The sequence below is a fragment of the Haliaeetus albicilla genome, chromosome 28 (genome assembly GCF_947461875.1).
Source record: "Haliaeetus albicilla chromosome 28, bHalAlb1.1, whole genome shotgun sequence".
Taxonomy (NCBI): Eukaryota; Metazoa; Chordata; class Aves; order Accipitriformes; family Accipitridae; genus Haliaeetus; species Haliaeetus albicilla.
In genome coordinates this window covers 13,657,454-13,677,558 of record NC_091510.1, presented here as the reverse complement: position 1 = coordinate 13,677,558, position 20,105 = coordinate 13,657,454, and the positions used below count along the sequence as shown (strand labels likewise).

At 37.2% G+C, this 20,105-nt stretch overlaps 1 protein-coding gene across 2 annotated transcripts in view; it reads left to right on the top strand.

Moving 5' to 3' along the window:
• The window catches only part of TRHDE (thyrotropin releasing hormone degrading enzyme), a 221,401-nt gene that overhangs the window by 74,978 nt on the left and 126,318 nt on the right, over window positions 1-20,105 (top strand). For both annotated transcript variants that reach the window (XM_069773711.1, XM_069773710.1), the window contains exons 4-5: window positions 10,192-10,346; window positions 16,832-16,945. In XM_069773711.1, the coding sequence (XP_069629812.1) occupies window positions 10,192-10,346; window positions 16,832-16,945 (269 nt within the window). The remainder of the gene's footprint in view (window positions 1-10,191; window positions 10,347-16,831; window positions 16,946-20,105) is intronic.

Below are 20,105 nucleotides of genomic sequence, written 5' to 3'. Positions count from 1 at the left end.
CACCCCATGAGGAATGCATAACCTTTTCAAATGGCTTATGCCAGAATTTTACATATTCGTCTAACATAGAAATATTTGACATCGGTGGTCTCTCAAAATATCTCCCCTTGTAGGCAATTAAAAAAAGTTCCAATTTTACATGGGTTCTTCCTTGTGCAAAAGCAAGGCAAGGGAGGACGTACCTTCTGTATGTTGTCTTCTTATATCCTGCAGTTGTCTTACTCTGCTCTCTGACTTCGAGAGCAGTAAGGCTGCAATGGGGATCAGTCACTGCAAGCCCACTGCTATCCCAAAGTGATTCATTACTGGTGTGTTAGCATTACTGGTCTAAGTTAGCAGGCAGTAATGAGCTGCTTACATTTTATTCTATTTAGGTCTTTGTATAACACAGGTAAAGATTGATACAGAATGTAAGCTCCAGGGGAGGTCACATTACACATTGAAAAATGCAAATAAATTACCAAAGGGAGGGGGAAATGTTTTTTATCCCCTCACTGAAGTCATTGAAGTAAGAAGCTGCTTACCAGCCAGTTTAGTATGGAAGATAATTTCTAGTCTAACAAACAGATATTTGCATATCTAAGGAAGTGAACAAGCACTATTAAGAAAAATGGACAGACTGTGTCCCAAAAATGGGGGAAACAAAATGAGTCAGGATGAAAGATTAAATCTGTTTAGATCCCAGGAACATTTCAAAAGTGAGATTGGTAAAAGCCTGTTGTGGTTTAACCAAGGGACATGCAGGAATATGAAGCTATATAAGAGGGAGTGGAGGAGCACACCTGAAAGTGTTCCATGAGAAGTTCAACTCTTGCAGATGAATTCTCAGACCAGAACTTTTGAATACTTTTTCGATGATAGGGAAGACATGAAACATAAGGTGTGCACAAGGACTGGAGCCGTGATTGCCCGCTTGTCAGTGCCAGCTCAATATGAATGTGAGTATGGATCAGTGTAAATACATTAAGCATAGATTTTGTCTATTTGGTGGTAACTTCTGTAAGCATTTGTTACAGCATTGTCTGTTTTGACAGTTATTGATAAAATTTGTTACCGATTTTTTTTACCTTAATTTGGCTTAAATGTGATTTAAGGGAACTAACAAGGGATATTTTATACAAAAGTGTAGCAATACCATACCCTAGGGCATTTGAGTGTCATGAAAGTACCCAGGAAATACTAATAGAAGTTGGTGTTGCTGTCATTATCCCCTTTGTCAATATAGTCACTCCATCGGTGGAGGGAAGAGATGTAATCCATCACCTTTCCAATATTTCTTCCCCCACACTGAAGAGGACTGTCGCTTGTTCAGGCTGTCACTGTGTGTGCAGCTCCACAGGTTCTCTGAGCTCTGCATGATTTTCTGTCTCGGGTTTCTTTTCTGGTGGGATATTGGATTATCAATCTTACTCACCGTGTCAGAGATCTGTCTGATCTCTATAAACTTTGTTCTGGACTGGATGACTCCTGTTGTTTGTCAGGCTCTGCTTTTTCCTTCTTTCTGAGTCTCTTGGTAGTCTCTCATTGAAGTACTTGTCCCAGGTTTGTCACAACCTCTTCTGTTCTCAGCTCTCGTTAGCTCCTTGCCAAACTTCAGTAGTACAGTTCAGTTTGTATCAGTCACCAGCCTCTCTTTAGTGTGTCACTTTTCTTTTGTAACTTCAGATTAAAAACATTTCTTTCTAGAGTTTTATTTTTACATGGTTTGCAGTATTCTTCAGTTTTGTAACATGTTTTCATGTTTGGGTTCTACTCTCTGAGTTAATTGAAACTATTCAACACTTTAAGTATATCTGAAACCACAAATGTCAGAAATAAGGCTACTTTCTCATTATTGCCTTTTTCTTCACTAGTAGCTATTGCTTCCAGGTGCAGAATGAAGCACCATTTCCATCTCTTCCCATTGTTTTCCATGCTTGGAGAGATTTACAGCTCTGGTGGAGGTTTCAGCTACTCTACTTTTCCATCCTGCTTATTTCTTTTAATTCCTTTTTTTTTCCCCACTGCTGATAACCACGTGGGGTTCAGGAATAACTCTGAGCCCAAGATGCTTAAAGAAGACCCTCTTTATTCAGAGATGTATTACAGCCTCCCTCTGCCTGCCTGGATGTGGGCTGAGCGGAGCCCATTGCTCAGCTTTCCTGCGCCAGGAAAGCGAAGCTTCTTCGAGGTTCAGGTCCTGGCGCTGCATTTTACTGTGGGAAATCCGGAGTAACTGTAGAGAAGGATGATTTTTTTTCTGGCGTGATCTTGCATGCCTGCTTTTTAACTGTGATTTTTCACGTGTGGTGGGTAACTGTACAGCACATTGCCGGCAGCCTGTGCCCATGCTCTCCCAGAACAGAATGAAGGAGTAAATTCACTCAGTTAAATCTCTCCAGGATGTCTTAATGCACCAAAAAGTTCAGTTTTGACTTTAACATTTTGGACCCACTGGTCCATTAGGGTGTTCCTGTGAGCCTGTTGTAAGGCTGAATATGGATTCTGTGACCAGACTTGGTTTAAGTGGTTACATCCTTGGGCACGAGTGGGGAGGAGAGAGTGTGGACTTGCATGAGAACACAATGAGTCCTCTGTTATTCGTGTTTCCCTAGAATTCAGGATGTTGGGTTTTTTTGTCATATGTCACAGAAAGTTATTGATTCTTGGTGTATTAAATAAACTGATGAATAGAATACTATTTTTACTATTAAGATAGTAAAAAATTTATCCTGATCTAATATTATCTAAAGATTTTGCATAAGAATGTAAAGTAAACTTTATTTAGGGCTTAGGATAAATAGTAAGACCTAAAAACAATATCTCACGAGCTATCCAGGACAGTCCATTTGTGTTTCTTCATCTTAATCTGGAGGAGAGGAGAAGATAAATAGATACAGTCCCCACAAAAACATTGCCTTCAGATGTAGTGCATATGATTAGCTATATTGTAATTTTATATCTAGGTGGAATATTGTGATACATATTTTTGAGATACTGGTAATGTGAAATACCTGCGTGTCTTCCCAAAATTCCTATTTCTACTTTCACTGCTAAACTGTGCCCATTACCTGTGAATACGATATCACTTTAAAGAAAATATAAAAGAGGTAAATCTGGGTATATAGAGTGTTGTACTAATGGAAACATTCATGTCTTTATTACTGTGATGCAAATCAGTTTTATGTGTGCCAGATGAAAAGATTTATTTTACCTCATTGTTATAATTCTTAAGTAGTATAGATTTCTGGAGTTTTCTGTGTACCTGCACCTCGGTTTTGCAGCGAAGGGGAGGAATACGGCAGTGGCACTTGATCATTTTCTCTGTGGCAGTATTCATACTGGAAGTGCTCGGTAATCAGTGGTGTGTTGTTTTCAGCCGTAGAATCCTCATGCTCTATTAACTGTGGTGGTAGGAAAATGGCTGTTGGCAATTTTCCATCATGTCAATGCTCTCAGTATTTATGTTAGAAACGGTATTTATGAAGGCAACAAAAGTCTGTCTTGTTTTTTTCCTCCCTCCAGATCTTTTGATGTTGAGAGTTGGAATGTATTTTCTCTGTTCATCTGTTGTGTATATATTGTAAGGGATGCACATGCAGTACTAGCCCTCTAACTTGGACTAACAGAAACCTGAGCTGATTTCAGTTTGTGTCTCGGTTTGTTCCATGTAACTCTTTGTTCTAATGTACGTCTAAGCAGAGTTTAGAATATGAACATTAGACTGAAGGCTGGGAAAAAAGGTTTATAAAGAAACTTTGTGAAAGATTTTTTTTTTCCTTGTTTGTTACCATGCAGCAATTCATAATGATCTGTCCCGGTGTTATTTAAAAGAAAGGCATTATTCATGTAGAGATCGATACAACCAGGATGATACATAATTCAGCCTCAATGGGTGATAGCATTCATTTTTCATTTTAACATTGAATCATTTGATATACTTTGAAATAACAAAGCAATGATCTATAGATTGAGGTTATGAAAATTGAAAGCAATTTAATAATATGCATGTCAAATAAAATCAGCGGGTTTCTATTTTATTTTCGTAAACTGTAAACCAGCCATTACCTAGTGTCAAGGCTCAGTTGCTTGAAAAAATAGCAGTTTTTCTTTCTATATTACTGCTTATTCTCCCCCCTTACCCTCCCCAGCTTTTTCTCCCACGTTTTTTTTTCCCTCTCAGATCCTTTAGTATTCACATTGCATTAAACATCAGCTATTCATATCAAACACTCTGGAAATCCATCCATTGTTTATGTCAGTTAATGTTAAGTAATACTTTGTACAGCAGTAAGAAGCAATAAAAACCCCAGCAATAAACTGCTGTGTGTCAGTGATTTCTCCTCAGGGTCTGCAACAAGCCATTTGATTTGACTGAAATAATGGCAAACAGTTTTAGACCTTTGCATTAACTCTGCAGGCTAACGTCCGTGTGGGTTGGTAAGTGTCATGCTTACCGAAGGATAGTGGTGGTGTAGTCCCAGAGATAAAAACTGATGGGTGCCAGAATAAGCATTTGGGTAAACAGAAAAGTGAGTTGAAGATTTCCCGCGGGGCTGTCATCCAGGTCGTTTGTGACTTCTGTGTGTTTGAATACTTTGTGTATAGTGAGAGAAGATAGAAGAATACTCTTAAGTTGTAGTTTAAATAAAAGTAATAGTTAAAAGACAGCGAATTTAAGGTACCTAGGTCTTAAGTGCCAAAAGTGAGATACTGAAATGGTTTAGTTTTCAGGAAACACGCATTAGTATTTTCTGAAAATCAGGTGTCTCAAAGTGTCGCAAGGTGAATGCTCAGATCCATTAGTTGTGTTTCGTTCTGCTGTTGCAGTCAGGTGGAGACCTTCCAGTTGGCTTCAGAGAGCTTTCACCACGCCCTGGGATGTTTGGGTTTTTTTGGGACTTTTTCCCCACCAAATGTCTTTTTAAGGAGATGAAAGTATATACAAAGAAAACTTGGTTTTCCAGCACAAACTTCTCTGTCATATACTAAGCAAACAGTGCAGAAAAGAAAGTTTTTCAGTAGTCAGTTTAGATATTTCTTATAAGTACTGTTACCAGTAGTTCTTTATCAGTAGAAAAATTGGGTATTTCTTACAATAGCTGCTGTTTGACTTAATGGTTTTTAACCAGAGCTGTCACTTTTTGGAGTTGGCTTGTTCCTTAAAATCTGCATAAATCATTAAATGGTATTCCATTACAGAAAAGCATCTTCTACTTATTCTTTGTAGAAGAAATGGCTTTGATTAAAGAATCTGAGTGGCAGAAATATAAACCCTTTTAGTAAATAGTTCTTTTTTTTTTTTTTTTTTTTTACAACAACAGTCATTTAGGAAATCACACAAGACCTTTAAAGAGATTTAATAAAGCTATTGATTGCATTATGCAGCATTAGGAAAGCGCAAAACCATACTTTGGGTTTTCATTTGTCAAGACTGGAATAAACTGATATTAGTCCATGCTTTCTCTTAATTTGTTGAAATTGTTGTCAAAACCCTGAAATACCTGGGTAGCAAGATATCTGCACCTGAAATCTTGAAGAAAGCCTCTCTGAAGAAATGAATGAAAATAATGTTGTGAGAGGCATGTAGGTAAATTCAGATTATTTTTATAGTGTCATTTCTGTAATAAAAATAGGGATTATATGGGAAAAAACATGGAGTTCATGGACTGAACAGTTTATTTCTGTGTGTCTCCTGGTTTTATTAAGGAAAACATATGTGTAAAGATGCTTGACAGAGAATTCTTGTTTCTCACTGTATGTTCTCATTTACAAGTTGCAGTGTTTCAGGGCCCTCAAATTTATTTGGGACACTTATGTATGATAACAGAAAATTTTCAGAAATTGTTCACACAGTTAGTTATTCTTCCCCCCCCCCCCCCAGTCGGTGCTTTTTATCTTCTACCTTGAGTATTAGAAATTTAATACTGTCATATGTTCTGCAGGATCTAGCTCTCAGTTACATTTCAACCAGCAGCTAAACCAAATAAAATTGCAGTACATAATATTAGTAAGTGTGTTCATGCGTGTGGATGTCTGTCTGTGTTTATACGCACACTCATATTCATATGTATAGTAAGGATGCGTGTCTGTTATACCAGTATCTGCATCAGACTTCAAACCGAGGTGGTTAAACATAGTGGAATCACAGTGGTGGACAAGGTGCTTTGATGTTTGTAAAAGAGTAGGATGATAAAGGAGGGGGGAAGGACCCCCACATTTAGGGTACTCTGCATGAGAGAGTTGGATCTTGTTTGGCATTTAATCCTGCTCACTTCTAACCCTGCTCTCATTTAAAGCAGGAGTGATGTTCCCAGTCGTGTGGTGTGGGGAATTTAATGGTTTATAAGGGTGCCTAGAAAATACTATAACTGAGTGGGGGAAAAGGAAAAACAGTATCATTTGTTCAAATTGTGCAGATTGTAAGTTCATAGATAAAAAAAACGTTGAATGTTGATTCACTCTGTGACCAACTTAGGTGTTAAATTGTTAATTTCTATTTTGCACTATGATGATACTTGCTAATAATGTCAGACAATTATATTTTGATGTAAGCTCACATAGTTATGATGCCTTAATTAAATGTTTGGAAATAAAAGCAGCTGTTGAGCTATGTACGTTTTGTGTGACTTGAAATGTTTTTCATGAGATTCACGCAGAAATAGATTTAAAAAAAGTCCAAATGGTATCCTTGTATTCGAGTAATTGTGCCAGTATAGTATGTTAGTGTGAAGTTCCAACACGTTTTTGTCCTGATGGCTTTGCTGGTGATTTTATTTTAGCTGTATAGTTTTTACTTCTTGGTCATGAATTTAGTCTCTGTGAAGGCCAAGAGGTGGAAACCCTCTATTATTCCAGCAGTACACAGGACTCTCTGCACTGCTGTATCAGGAAATCTCAAGTAACAGTTTTATGATGTATGAGGATATTATTCTCTGCAAGCAATAACACGCATTTCTATTTCCCCAGCAATATCCACATAATCAAACATTCACAAGTGCTTTACAAAGAATTTAATTAAACAGTGTGCACAGTAACTGGATGCAGCATACACACAAGCTGTTATATATTCAGTAGTTCACATTTTGCAGTTAGTGCAGAACACTTTTGAGCAGTAATATGTGTGAATGATATTTCTATCAAAATGTGCATCATCACCCCTCCTTTTGTACCTTGCCCCTTAAAAATTACACTAAAACCTCAACAGATGTCACCTCCAGGAGTACAGGATACCTTCCTCAGTGCTCTAATGGTGTGATAAACAGAGGGAAACACAAATTCTCATGTTGAGACTTGAACATCAAATGTTATTCCTCTGAATTCAAATGTTTATGACTCCTCAGAGAAGGATATAGATTATTGTGTCTTTTACCACAAAACTAGGCCTGTTTGGAATTTTATTTAAAGGTAATAGAAATTTGTGGAGCAATCAAGACCGACCACTGAAGAATTTAATTTCTAAATTAACACTGAGACTTGGACATTCAGAGTTTAGACATGGACAATGAGAAGCAAAAGATTTCTCATTTTGTGATAATAAGTATGTTCAGAGTCCATCCTTCAGTCTGGGGATTAGGAAAGTCTCTTCTTTGGCATTAAAGTGCAGTGCATCCGACCCTGCGCTTGGAAAAGGTAGGAGTGTGCTCGTGCGTTGTGGTACACTTCTTAATTCATTCAGCATTATTGGTATGCTCACGTCACCTGCAAGGATTAGCATTCTGGAAACCAGCAGGGTTATCTGTTACGTTTTGGTTTGTCTGTTCAGCAAAGCCCTTTAAGAGTTAGCTGATGCAGAGAGGAGTTTCCAGGCTTGCAGAGCAACGGGGCTGTGTTGGATAAAAGTGATTTAGAGTATCCCTCTGCGGTTGTCTACCTGCAAGGCAGTTACCCGTCCATCAGATTGGAAGGTTTTATTGGTATGTCAGTGCTATAAAGTATCGGTCTAAACCAGCAGACCAATACCGATGACACAATAGTGACAGGCAGTCTATAATTAGCCTGCAAAGGTGTTTAGTATGAGATCTCACCCTAGTTTCCCAGTTCCACAGAGTTATTCCAGTTTATTACTGGTTGACACTGACAAAATCTGTCCATTATGACTGGCAAGAAAGACCAAAAACTACAAATGAACCCAAAGGAGAGAAAGGAAACAAAAGGATCGGTTAAAAGTAGGGAAATAGTTTTACCTTTGTGCTAGTTCTATTTTGGTGTTGCTTTGCTTATTTGAGGGGAATTGCTGAAAACTTAATGGGTGTAAATAAGAACAGAGACTCTCTGTATTCTTCTTCTGAAGATGCCTTTTGGAGGAAAGTTTAATTGCTGTAGGAGAAGTTAACAGCTTTCTTTACAGAGTTGAGAATGGGAGAGATCCCTGTTTAATGTTCATGAAGATTTGCCATTAACTTCAGTGATTTCACCCAGTAGCCTTTGTGTCCTTTCTTCTCATTCTTATCCCTTCTTTGTATAGCAGACAGGAGTTTTACATTTTGTATGTAATTTATAACAAATTGCAGTTATTCTAAAAAATTAGTACAGTTCGAGCTTCAACTGAAAAAGAAAAGGAAAGCATGTAATTTTGAATTTAGTCGCATGTCTAATCTTGAACACCGTGTTTTGGATTTTTGCTTTATTTTCTTTAATTAGGCTCTTGTTCTAGCATCTGCCTTTATATAAAATATTTATTCTTTACCATTTGTAGTACGTCTCTGTTTGCAATTTGGATATTTTCAGTTTGCTTGTATTTGGAAGTAGCTGCTAGACTCTCTCTGTGCTTCCACTAGAAGGCTGGTATTTTTATGCTTTTTGCAGCAGGCCCTTTTTGGGAGTGCTGGAATATATCCAAGTTTTCCATTCCTGGTATTTCAGTGGCAACTTCCTGTGAATCCTGAAGTGGAGCTCCTGCTGTCAGGTTGTTCTTCAAGCCAATTCCACCACACGTATCAGCAAGCCAAAACAGACAAACTTAGGAGATGCTTCAGTGCTGTGATATAATTGAGAGTATTATCCAGAAGAAGCAGGTCAAAATTTTTCTTCTTCAGGTTAGGAAGTCAGCCCAGAGACCTTTCATCCCACCCAGTGAAGTACCACCTAGATATACTCGTGTTCACTGCGAATGAACTAGCTTTAGAACCAGAAGTAAGACAGCCAAATGAGAGGAGTGTAGCAGCCAGGCTAATTAATTAAGAAGCCAGGCTAATTAGTTTGCCTGGAGGGAGCACCATGCTGATGTGACGATGTAGCTTCCAAAATTCTGGCTCATTTGTACGCGGGTTGCACTGGGCTTCTTGTAGACATACAAGTTATTTCTGGGCTCTTTCAGATGTTTTTGCCATGAAGCAGCATTGTGTATTGGTTTAATCCCTATGTCAATTTAATGTAATTTTGCATTTAGTTCCAGACTGATAGTCAATGTTAGTTCCTTCTCAGTCTTCTGCAGTAAGATTTTCTAACACATGGATAGACATTGTGATATTGTCTTGTTCAACCTCATGCCACTGGGAGAAATTCCCCACCACTTTTTTTTTTACCTGATGAAGGACGTTCCTGTCTTCTTCCTAATATTTTGTCACTTAGTGAATACAGAACTGAAATAATACTCCTGAAGTTTTGTATGGCACTGTTGTTCCAGCCTGTGGGGCTGAGAGGTCGCTGTCAGCAGTCCTGTCCTCAGAGGATGAATGCTAGCAATAGTGTACACTCAGAGATACCTTGTTTGTAAGAACTGGTGATTCTGACCAGTTTACCATCTTTCTGGTTGTTAGGAAACAGTATTCCTTCAGTGCTCCCCTTAACATCAGTCCTTACATGTGGTTTGATGTGTAAGATGTTCATAAAGGAGTCGCTTTAATGAAAAGATAAAAAATACATACCAATTACTACATTGATAGGGTATTGTGAACGTGAGAAGCAGTATCAAACCCAGAAGTAAATCAACAAGGTATTGTAAATAAGCTGGATTCTGTATAGAAAACTTCAATTAGAAATACTGTGTTACAGCAATAACATGGTAATTATGTGTGAACAGATAGTGGCATAAGATAATATTTTATTAATGTTTCCTAAACAACATTACTAGAGAGCTGAAATTCAGTTTTGTTTTTCACATGTGTGTTATTTAAAATGCTTTTAGTGATCATTTATGGCCTTACTTACAATAGCTCTACAGCATAGTAGCTCCGGCAAGGTGTTAACGTATATTCTTTCTATTTCTAGATCTGTTAGCTGTGCCTAAGCACCCATATGCTGCTATGGAGAACTGGGGACTGAGTGTTTTTGTGGAGCAAAGGATACTGCTAGACCCAAGCATTTCTTCTATATCATACCTGCTGGATGTCACCATGGTCATTGTGCATGAGCTATGTCATCAGGTATTAAAGGTGTTCAGATATTTGATATTAATGTCAGAAACCATGCATTCCTTTTCAAAACTGAAAATGAATTTGTGTTGTTCACATAGACAGTTGCAACTTTTATTGTGACTGGAGTCCAAATAATACGAAGATCTGTAAGACACTTCACTACAATGTAGAAACTGGGAAAACTCAAAATGGGCATAGAAGAGAAAATTAGTAGCAATCTGTCTTCTGTATGATTATATTCTCTATGTTTGTGTGTGAGCATGCTGTTGGTGTGTAGACTAAACTTGTTGATAACTGTAGAAAACGATTTATTGCAGAACTATAACAGATTCATGCTGAGTTTCATGTTCATGTCAAAAAATGTTTTGGCTGAAATCAATTTGGTAGTCATCTTCTTCCCTCACTGTCCTGGGTTTGGCTGGGATAGAGTTAATTTTCTTCCTAGTGGCTGGTATAGTGTGTTTTGGATTTAGTGTGAGAGTAATGTTGATAACACACTGATGTTGTAGTTGTTGCTAAGTAGCGCTTATCCTAAGTTCTGGATTTTTCAGTTTCCCATGCTCTGCCAGCGAGCAGGGGCACAAGAAGCTGGGAGGGAGCACGGCCAGGAGAGCTGACCCCAACTGGCCAAAGGGATAGTCCATACCATAGGACGTCGTGCCCAGTATATAAACTGGGGGGAGTTGGCCGGGAGGGGCCGATCGCTGCTCGGGCATTGGTCAGCAGGTGGTGAACAATTGCATTGTGCATCACTTGTCTTGGGTCTAATTTCTCTCTTTTTGTTATATTCCTTTTCATTACAATTATTGTTATTTTTTTATTATTCTTATTATTATCATCATCATCACCTTATTCTATTTTAGTTATTAAACTGTTCTTAACCCATGAGTTTTACTTTTTTTCCCCACTTCTCCTCCCCATGCCACTGGGAGGGGGAGGAGTGAGCGAGCAGTTGCGTGGGGCTTAGTTGCTGGCTGGGGTTAAACCACGACAGTCACATATACACATACTTCCATTTTCTTTTTCTTTTCTTTTTTTTTTTTAATTTGGTGTTGACCCTCTGTTCATTAATGGTGGATAATTGAATCTTTATGTGTACAGAAACTTTTGTATGAATAAGAAAACTTTGTAATAAACCCATATTACAATTAATTTTACATTTCTTCCATCTTCTTATCTCAAACTAAACACATTATGAGTAATAAACACATTAGTAATATTGAGTTGAATGCAAATGTTACTGAAGAAATTTGCTACAGGGGCAGGAAACCCTTTCTTGCACTCATAAGAGGCATAATCATAGCCTTCAGGTTAAAATGAATGAAATCCTACTGTGTAATCAGCATGGCTTACATCTGTGACTTTACACAGTATTCTTTAAAAGGCAATGCAATTTCTTAACACTTTCTGCAAATAAAAAGTACCATATAAAAGGGAGCCTTTGTAATGGAGTTCTGGTAGATGAACTTGGAAATAATAATGTTTGGTTCATATTCATGTTTCACATTAAATCTGTCGATTAATATGAAGTCCTCAACTACAACACGAAATTTTTATTGAAAGTTATTGCTGGTTTGTTCTCAATATGATCATCTGATTTTGTTATATGCTCTTTATTGTGCAGTACAATAGAGTAGCACACTGTTTAGCTAGAAAAATTACAGTGCCTTAGGAATCAGGTGTGGAAAACACATATTAGGTCATCAAATCCCGGCTCCTGTTAGTATTAGATTCTTGTGTGTGGTGCATTTTGTAGTGCCGGGTTCAGTGCTCCTGATTACAGGGTTATGCCGCTTCCCCTAAAGCCTTTTGATTAAATCTGATGGTCAATAACTTTTTCCTAGTGTTCAGCTTAAGTCTCCCTTTTTCTGAAGTCATTCCATTACTTCCAGTTATTCTTTGCACCTCTTTAAGAATTTCCTCTGCTTCCAAAGCAATTTATTCTTCAGATGTGGGCAATTATCACATCTGTAACTTGCCAGGTTTGTTTATTTGATTCTCATTGAAATTGAAGCCTTTTTACATTGTTTTGGGAATATCAGAGGATCACGAAGTGGGTGAAAACTATATTTGAATTTATTTTAGGGTAGCAGTGCGGTCAGAGAGTGCTTTTAAGTGACCTAAAAATTGCAAATGAGAAGGTTTACCTGGTGTCCATGTTGATATTGCTTCCAGTGCTGCTCTCTTAATTAAAAGTATCTTCCTCCAATCATGTTTCTGCTGTTTCTGTTTTAGTACCATGCCAGTCAGGTCCTTGCTCAGCTGCTTCACTGGATAACTAGCCAAGATAGAAAATAAGGAGGTGGAAGAAATATTATTTCTACTTTTTAGATGCAGAATTGAGTCACAGAGAATACGGATTTTTCATCTGCAAATAAAGTTTAAAGGGACAAACCCTCCAAAAATACAAGCCACAAAACACTTTCTAGGGCCTCCATCCTCCAGTATTGTCTTTATTTAGCCAGTTTTTTCTACTTTTATCTTACCATACTCAGAAGCCCCTCAAGGAAACTTTAGCTGTGGATAGCATAGAGCAGGAACTGTAAACAATACTAGCTTAGATGAAAAGGTAGTGAACTGAGACCAGGGTGGGTCCAGGATCTCTTGCCTTTGCTATTTAATTGTTAATTATTCACTGCATTCATCCTCTTTTGCTGTGCATCATCTCATCTGTGAACTTGGGGTGGCACATGAGTACTTCTCCCCTTCAGTCATTTTTACACATAGAATAACAGAGATTAACCAAAATCACTTCTGGCGCAGCCAAAAGTATAATCCACATCTCCAGTTTTACTTTTTATTTATTGATTTTCTTTTTAAATTTTAGGTAAGAGGAAAGGGAACTATCCTAAAATATGTTTTCCTAAAGTACATATTTTTCTTTTTTTTGAAGAATTGTATCGTTGTCCTGTTTCCCCAGATTTTAATCCTTTGACTTCAAGACTTACAGAACATATTGAGCATGTAGCAAACTAACCTGAATGAGACCCTTGTTACTTATAGTAACATAGCAATTGCTTTGCTAATGTTGTTCCCAAGATTAGAAAAATCAGACAAATATTAAGAATTGGGATTGTTACCTTTAGATATGACTGTTTAAAATTGGAATTCCCAAACCTGCTGGGTATTAATGCTTGAGCACAGTGTCCAGGACAGATAGAAAATGAGAGACAGGATTGCAGAAGGACAAAGAAATTCCGTGGTTGTTAAAATACAGGTAAAAAGTGTGTAAGAAGGAATTTTACACCCAGTTTCTTCATAGATGACTTTGTAATGCTTGACCAGGTATTTACTTTAGGTACATGTTTTAAGAGGGACATATTAAAGTTACACAGGTAATTTTAGTTTTGTCATTTTCTAGGTTGCTAGTGCTTGATATTTCAGCTTGAGTGTTCTTTTAGAACATTTTATGTATTTAATTAAAAAAAAGAAATAATTGGAAGAAGGAGTGTTTTGGCATCAAAGCTTCTCCTCCAAGCCCCAAAACACAAATGAGATATTGGTCACAACACACATATTTCTAGCAGCTTAAGTTGATAGCTTGAAATAACTACCATAATTTATTAAAATAATTCTATTAAGGTAGTAATCAGTTTTATTTGCGTATCACAGATCAATCCCACCTACAGCCTTTGAAGAAAGTGTCATTTGAATTTATGCACCATGATTTTTTGTGATAGTTTTCCCATATGAGCACAAAACTTGGTGTGACAGATTGAGTTAAAAAGGCATGAAAGCAGAAGGAAAATTAAAAATTTCTCAATCAATTTTTTTTAATAATCTGTAAAGAAAGCATATAGGAAAGAGTGTCCTTTCAGTGTGTCTGTAAAATAAGTGCCTTCTGCATGTCAGGCTGAACATAATACCTGAGGGAGATGAAAAATTTATGTAATCAATTTATTTGAATTCATTTTTCTTTTCCAAGATTGAGGCAAATAGTGTCTGTAGTCAAATACACAAATAAATAAATAAACAATTACTTAAATAAATGAAGTGCTTTACTTAATGTTTTCTTTTCAGACATGTAACACCTAGGAAGATAATAACACTTTTCTGCTGGAAAATTTGGCTTCATTAATTGCAGTCTCTGGGACTGCTCTGTCTCTGACATTGATAACTGTCTCTGATACTATTCAAGACTAGTTAAGCAAATTCCCTACATTTTCATATTGGTATCACATGCTGTTTTAATGCCTGTAAAACACTTCTTCCTTTAGGTGGATAATTAAATGAATACTTTTAATTGTATCATTAATAAATAAACCCAGAAAACTCACAAAGGAGTATAAGAAATTATCTTTTGTGACATCATAAATTAATGTTATTCTTTTGAGTTACAAGAGGATGTATTATGAACTTTACAACCTTTATTTTTTAAAATCTCTCTCTGAATAGTCATAGCATACCATGACTGGTGCTGGTTTCGTATTTGTTCAGCAGTCCTCTTGTAATTCAAGATATAAAATCTGTGCTATTGTGTTTAGTCTGTTTGTCATTAGAAATCATTTAATAGACCTATTCTAGTATAAATATAACTTTCACACTCCTCTGGTGGTATGCTACTCTAACATTTCAAATTGTGAAAAGTGCATTATCTATATGAAAGTATTTCCAGTGTTTCTTTGTCTTTTCAGTTAAATGTTCTTAAGATCAGGATTTATCTCTATTGGTCCTGTAGAGAGTTAATTTACTGATAGCCTTCAGCTAGATTATGATCACCGAGTTTAGTTTCACTTGGTGTGTGAATATGACTTTTGTCAACCTCATCTTTTCTCCCTAAGTTTTTAAGTTGGTTGTCAGTGAGATTTGTTGTCACGTTTTACTTCATTTTTTCGTTCAAATCCTATTTACTGAACATTGTGTGGCAATCTGGTAATCTCAGTTTCTGTAGTCTGTTCTTTGGAGCCCCTGTATTCACTTCACTACGGATCCTTGTTGCAGCATTGATCCTTCCTTGGCACTATTCTCCCTCCACAAAGACATGCACAGAACCGAGACCTTTCATTCACGTCCCAGGCAAAGCCTCCAACCGTCATGAAAGCAAACCGCTTACTGGCCAACTCCGCTTTCATTCGTTCCCCACTCTCATTTCGGTGTCAGCAGCAGCTCCTCTGCTCTGACGTGAGTCTCTCCCCCTGGAATACTTACTCGCTGCTCACTTTTGGTGTATTTTCAGAGCTTATGACTCCATAAAACCTCAAAATTATCTCTGTTGATTATGAATTAATCTCATTTCTAATCACCTTAAACAAAAAACTGGCAGAGAATTTTACTGAAAGAAAGTTTTGGTATTTGTTTGGCAAAAAAGATGGTACAGAGGGTATGAAACATGTTTTCGTAATAGTGTATGTGTTTCTGCTCTTACCACTGGTGTTACGATGATCCAGGTTGCACAGGGCCATTACAGTCATTTAAACAGGGTCATCCATCAGCGGAAGAATTGATGGTGCCTGATTTCCTTGGAATTTTTGTCCTCATTCCTCTTCCAATGATCATCCCAGCTCTGTCTAAAATCCCCCTGACACCCACGTGTCCTGTACCGCGACAGCTTTGTGGCTGTTGACGGCTACTGAGCAGAGTATCTTATGTCCGCGTTCTTGCCTTGCCTTCGGTTTAGGTCCTTCTCTTTTCAGCTGCTGATCTTCATGTACTTTTTTAGGAGTTTAATTAGCTTTGAGATCTCTGTCCTTCTTTCTAAATTAGATTGAAGTCAGTGGGGAAATTCGAGAGCGACCTGGGGTGAACGAGAAGGCAGTCAGCTCGTGTAGGGTTCCTTTGCATAAACACAGGTGGTCCGTGCCAGTGCAGACACCCTCTGCCTCCGGTTGCTGTTCGGGAAGGCTGCAGATCTCCTGTAAGTCCTGTATGAAATTTCCTAGGTCTGTGTGGGTATCTCGGATACCCTGGGATGCTTTTAAAGTAGCATCAACTACCTGTTTTCAGGCGTTTAAGTCCTACCCACGGAAAGATGGCATGATTGTATAAAACTGCTTTCCTTAGGAAACTGGCCAATGAATGGCGTATCAGTAGTGTTGTAAATCTTAGTGGGCAGGCATCGTGGAGAAAGAAATGCTAAAATTTAGGTCTGGGGTATGGAGATTGAGTTCCCAGTTTTTCAAGTTTCGCACTATAAATAGTGATGTTTCCAGGTAATGTATCAGATTACTTGAGTTAGAAGCCTTTTCTGTCCACTGTGTATGTTAGTCCCTTAAACCTAGGGGAGCATCTCCTCTAGATAACTAAAATAGACACTGCGAATAGTCTCCTCAACACTTCTTTTCCCCGGCTTGTACTTTTCTAATGTTTTACTTCAGTAACTTGTGCATCCTGTAAAGGCTTAATTCATTAGTACATAAAAAAAACAGTTAATGAGTTTCAGTGGGTGGTATATACACCACTGTTTTTATTAAAACTTGTGAAGAATGTGTTCTGTATAAATGAGATGTATACAGACATGTTTTCCTGAAGGCTGTTTATTTGAACTTCCTTTGCAGTGGTTTGGTGACCTTGTGACTCCAGTTTGGTGGGAGGATGTGTGGCTGAAAGAAGGTTTTGCTCACTATTTTGAATTTGTTGGGACAGACTACCTCTACCCAGGGTGGAACATGGTAAGTCAGGTTTATTTTGTTAATTTGGAGACTCCACAGAAAAGTTGCTCTGCTGTTATACTCCTGCTTTTGTTATAGACAGGGACTGCTGAAAAATAGCAAATGATGCATGCAAGTATCAGATGTCCAATGAAGCAAAATCACTAGGTGTGAAATAATTTGACAGCATTCCAAAAGTGTAATCTGAAATTTATTACAAAAGAAATAAGGTCGTGTCTATCATAACTCAACATTAAAATAACTACTGTCTCTCTGCTCAGAAACATTTTGGATTAAAGAAGTTATGATTTAACATGGACCATTTTTGAAAATATTCAGAATATTGAATTTTATCCACAAACCTGAGATAGATGGGAAAGAAATGTTTGGCTAAAACATACTGTAAAACTGACCATATTTTTTCTTACAGTATTCTGTTCTCTCTCTAAATTTACTCTTTTTATCTTCCTGCTACTGTTTGGCCACGTAGCGCTACATACAAAGTTAACATGGGATAAATGAATTGACAGTCTGGGTTTCAGTATGTTTTCCAGCTGTACACAGTTGAACATGCTTTGTCAACTGGTGTGCAAATATGGAGCTCTCTGAGGGCAAAGCGGGAAGGGACGTTCTTTTGGAGTCCTGTTATATCATATCATACCTGCTCAGGTCCCACTTTATATCAACCGCTGCAGTCTAGAAATACTGTCCTTCTAAGAAAAATAAGAGATACGAGATGTCAGGAGAAGGAAATTGTGTGTGAGACCATATTGAAAGTTGCTATATAGATTTTATCGTCCTTTGGAGAAATTTTTCTGTTTGCTATCCTTTTGTGTTTACATAGGTTTAATTATGTGGCAAAATATTTGTTTTATTAATAAAGGTTGCCTAATAGAGTTTTGTTGTAGCTTGAATGTTGTGTTTAAACACTTGCACACTAACTTCTGAAAATTTTTTTCCCATTTTTCAGGGATTTATTGAATATTCTTATCCCAGTAGCTTTTGTGTGGCATGAAATGTAGATGCTATAATTTTGAGTTAAAGCTAATTTTTTAAAATAGTTGTATTTAGGTATGCATCTTGTGAAGTTTGAATTATCTGTAGTATTTTAATTTTTTCTTTAGGGTGTCAATTGTGGTTTATAATTGCATTATGAAAAGGAAAATAAATCTTTATCTGAACTGACATCTGCCTTGCATAGGTAGGCTTGTTGGGTTTACGTAGCTTTGGTTTTATTAAAACTCATTCTCTTCATCTTTATGAAAAACACATCCTGAATTACAATGTAATCATTCTAATTATGAATGCAATGAAATCTGGCAGGCCTTTATGATTTCAGCATAGTGAAATGTCATAGATGACAATGTTTATACACTGAATTTTATCTTCAAATCATCAGTCATTTGTTCTTCACATAACCAGTTTAACAAATGAAGAATAACTTTGCTTTAGAAGTCATTTAGAATATAGAATATTTGCTTGAGATTTCTCTGTAATGAATATAATGTTCACTGTTATGCAAATGACATGCCTGTCACGTGAAACCCTGGAGTCTTAGCAGAATACAGGCAAAACAGTTGGGTTGAACAAGGTATGACCATTAAACTTGGAAATCAGACACATGCTGCATAAATTAGAATTAACTACAGTAGTATTGCTGTGCCTGAAAAAATATTAATCTGTCAAGTTTTTCCTTAAACTAAGAAGGTAGACGTGAAGTTTTCATAGGGCTTTGGATATCATTGGCCTCTGATATAAAAATAATCATACTGTCATATTTAAATAATTAAAGAATTGGTGGCAAGATGGAACACTTAATGAGTTAAACATTTAAACATGCTGCATTCAATTAGCAATTGAATCAACACTGTGATGTTTCAGCCTTATTACAGACATTGTAGGAAGAGGAAGCAAAAGGTACAGTTGCTGGAATTTGGCTTGCTGGATATTTTTATGATTGGTATAAACTGCATTTGCTGTTTAGAACATACTGACATTTGTAAACTTGAAAAAATAAGAAGTGAGCATTTATAAGAAGAAAAACTGTCCCAAACAGCTTATGTTTTTTCAAAAGTGAAGGATACAGTACAAGCTTCATGAATCAGTTGCAAAAACAAGAACTACAAACCTTATTTTCTGTAATAATGGTTAAACAGAGCAACATTCCAGCATTCTGGGTGGTGTTTTGTCAGCAGTAATTCGTACCTGTGTAATATAAATAAAAGATGTTATGGTGTATGATACCACAGCTCTTTGCATCAGGAAAACAAAGAGTAATATGCCACAATCCTCTTTCTAAAGAATTGGGAAAGTTAGACAGTTAACTTCTTTCTCTTGTAGTTCTGAAATGTTACCCTTGAAAGTTTGCTCAAGAAGTCCATGGACTAAAATGTCAATTTCAGCTTATTTTCAGCTCATTAAAGACTTTTTGTCACATTTTTGTTTGAGTAAGTGTAGAAGCAAAAGACTGGTGGTCAATTCCAGAAAAAGGACTTTTTTCTGGAAATGCAACTAGGGCAGTATGGATACATCTGAATTAAATGGATCTATCCCCAGCTTCCTACCTAACTTGTTGGATGCTTGTAGGCTACAGGCACACAACGCTTTCACCATTAAAGTTCTGTAAACCCCTAAAGTTTTACTACTTGTCTGAAGATGAGTCTCTTTTAGTAGAGCTGAGCATTTTTCAGTGTCCGTCTTATTTGGCATTCAGAGTCTTGGTATGGCTGAACCTGAGACTCTTTAGGAGAGCTATTCATTAGGCATGTTCACACCATTATAACTTAAACCAACAGCACTGAGTTCTGCACAAAGCAGAGAGCCATGGGTTTTATCCGAAACCTGTTTTCTGGCTTTTCCTTCTTCTCTAGGTTCTTTAGCTTGCTTAAACATTTCTTCTTCCTCTGAGGTTCTTGATTTTATCAGTTTTTCTTCAATTGTTTTATAAGCTCTTCTTTTACCGCAGGAAAGATGGATGGATAACAATATTGACTGAACTGCCATGGAGCTGTAACGCTTTACTGAACTTTCCAGCAGGTCTAGAATTTCTGGTCTTGTCCAGAAGGTGTTTGCATACTTCATCAGGCTTGCATAATGAGAAGGGAAATCCAGTCCTTATTAAACCCTTCCCATCCTTATGTCCGGGATCCTCCTATTAAAATTTTGGGTGAAGAACAGAATG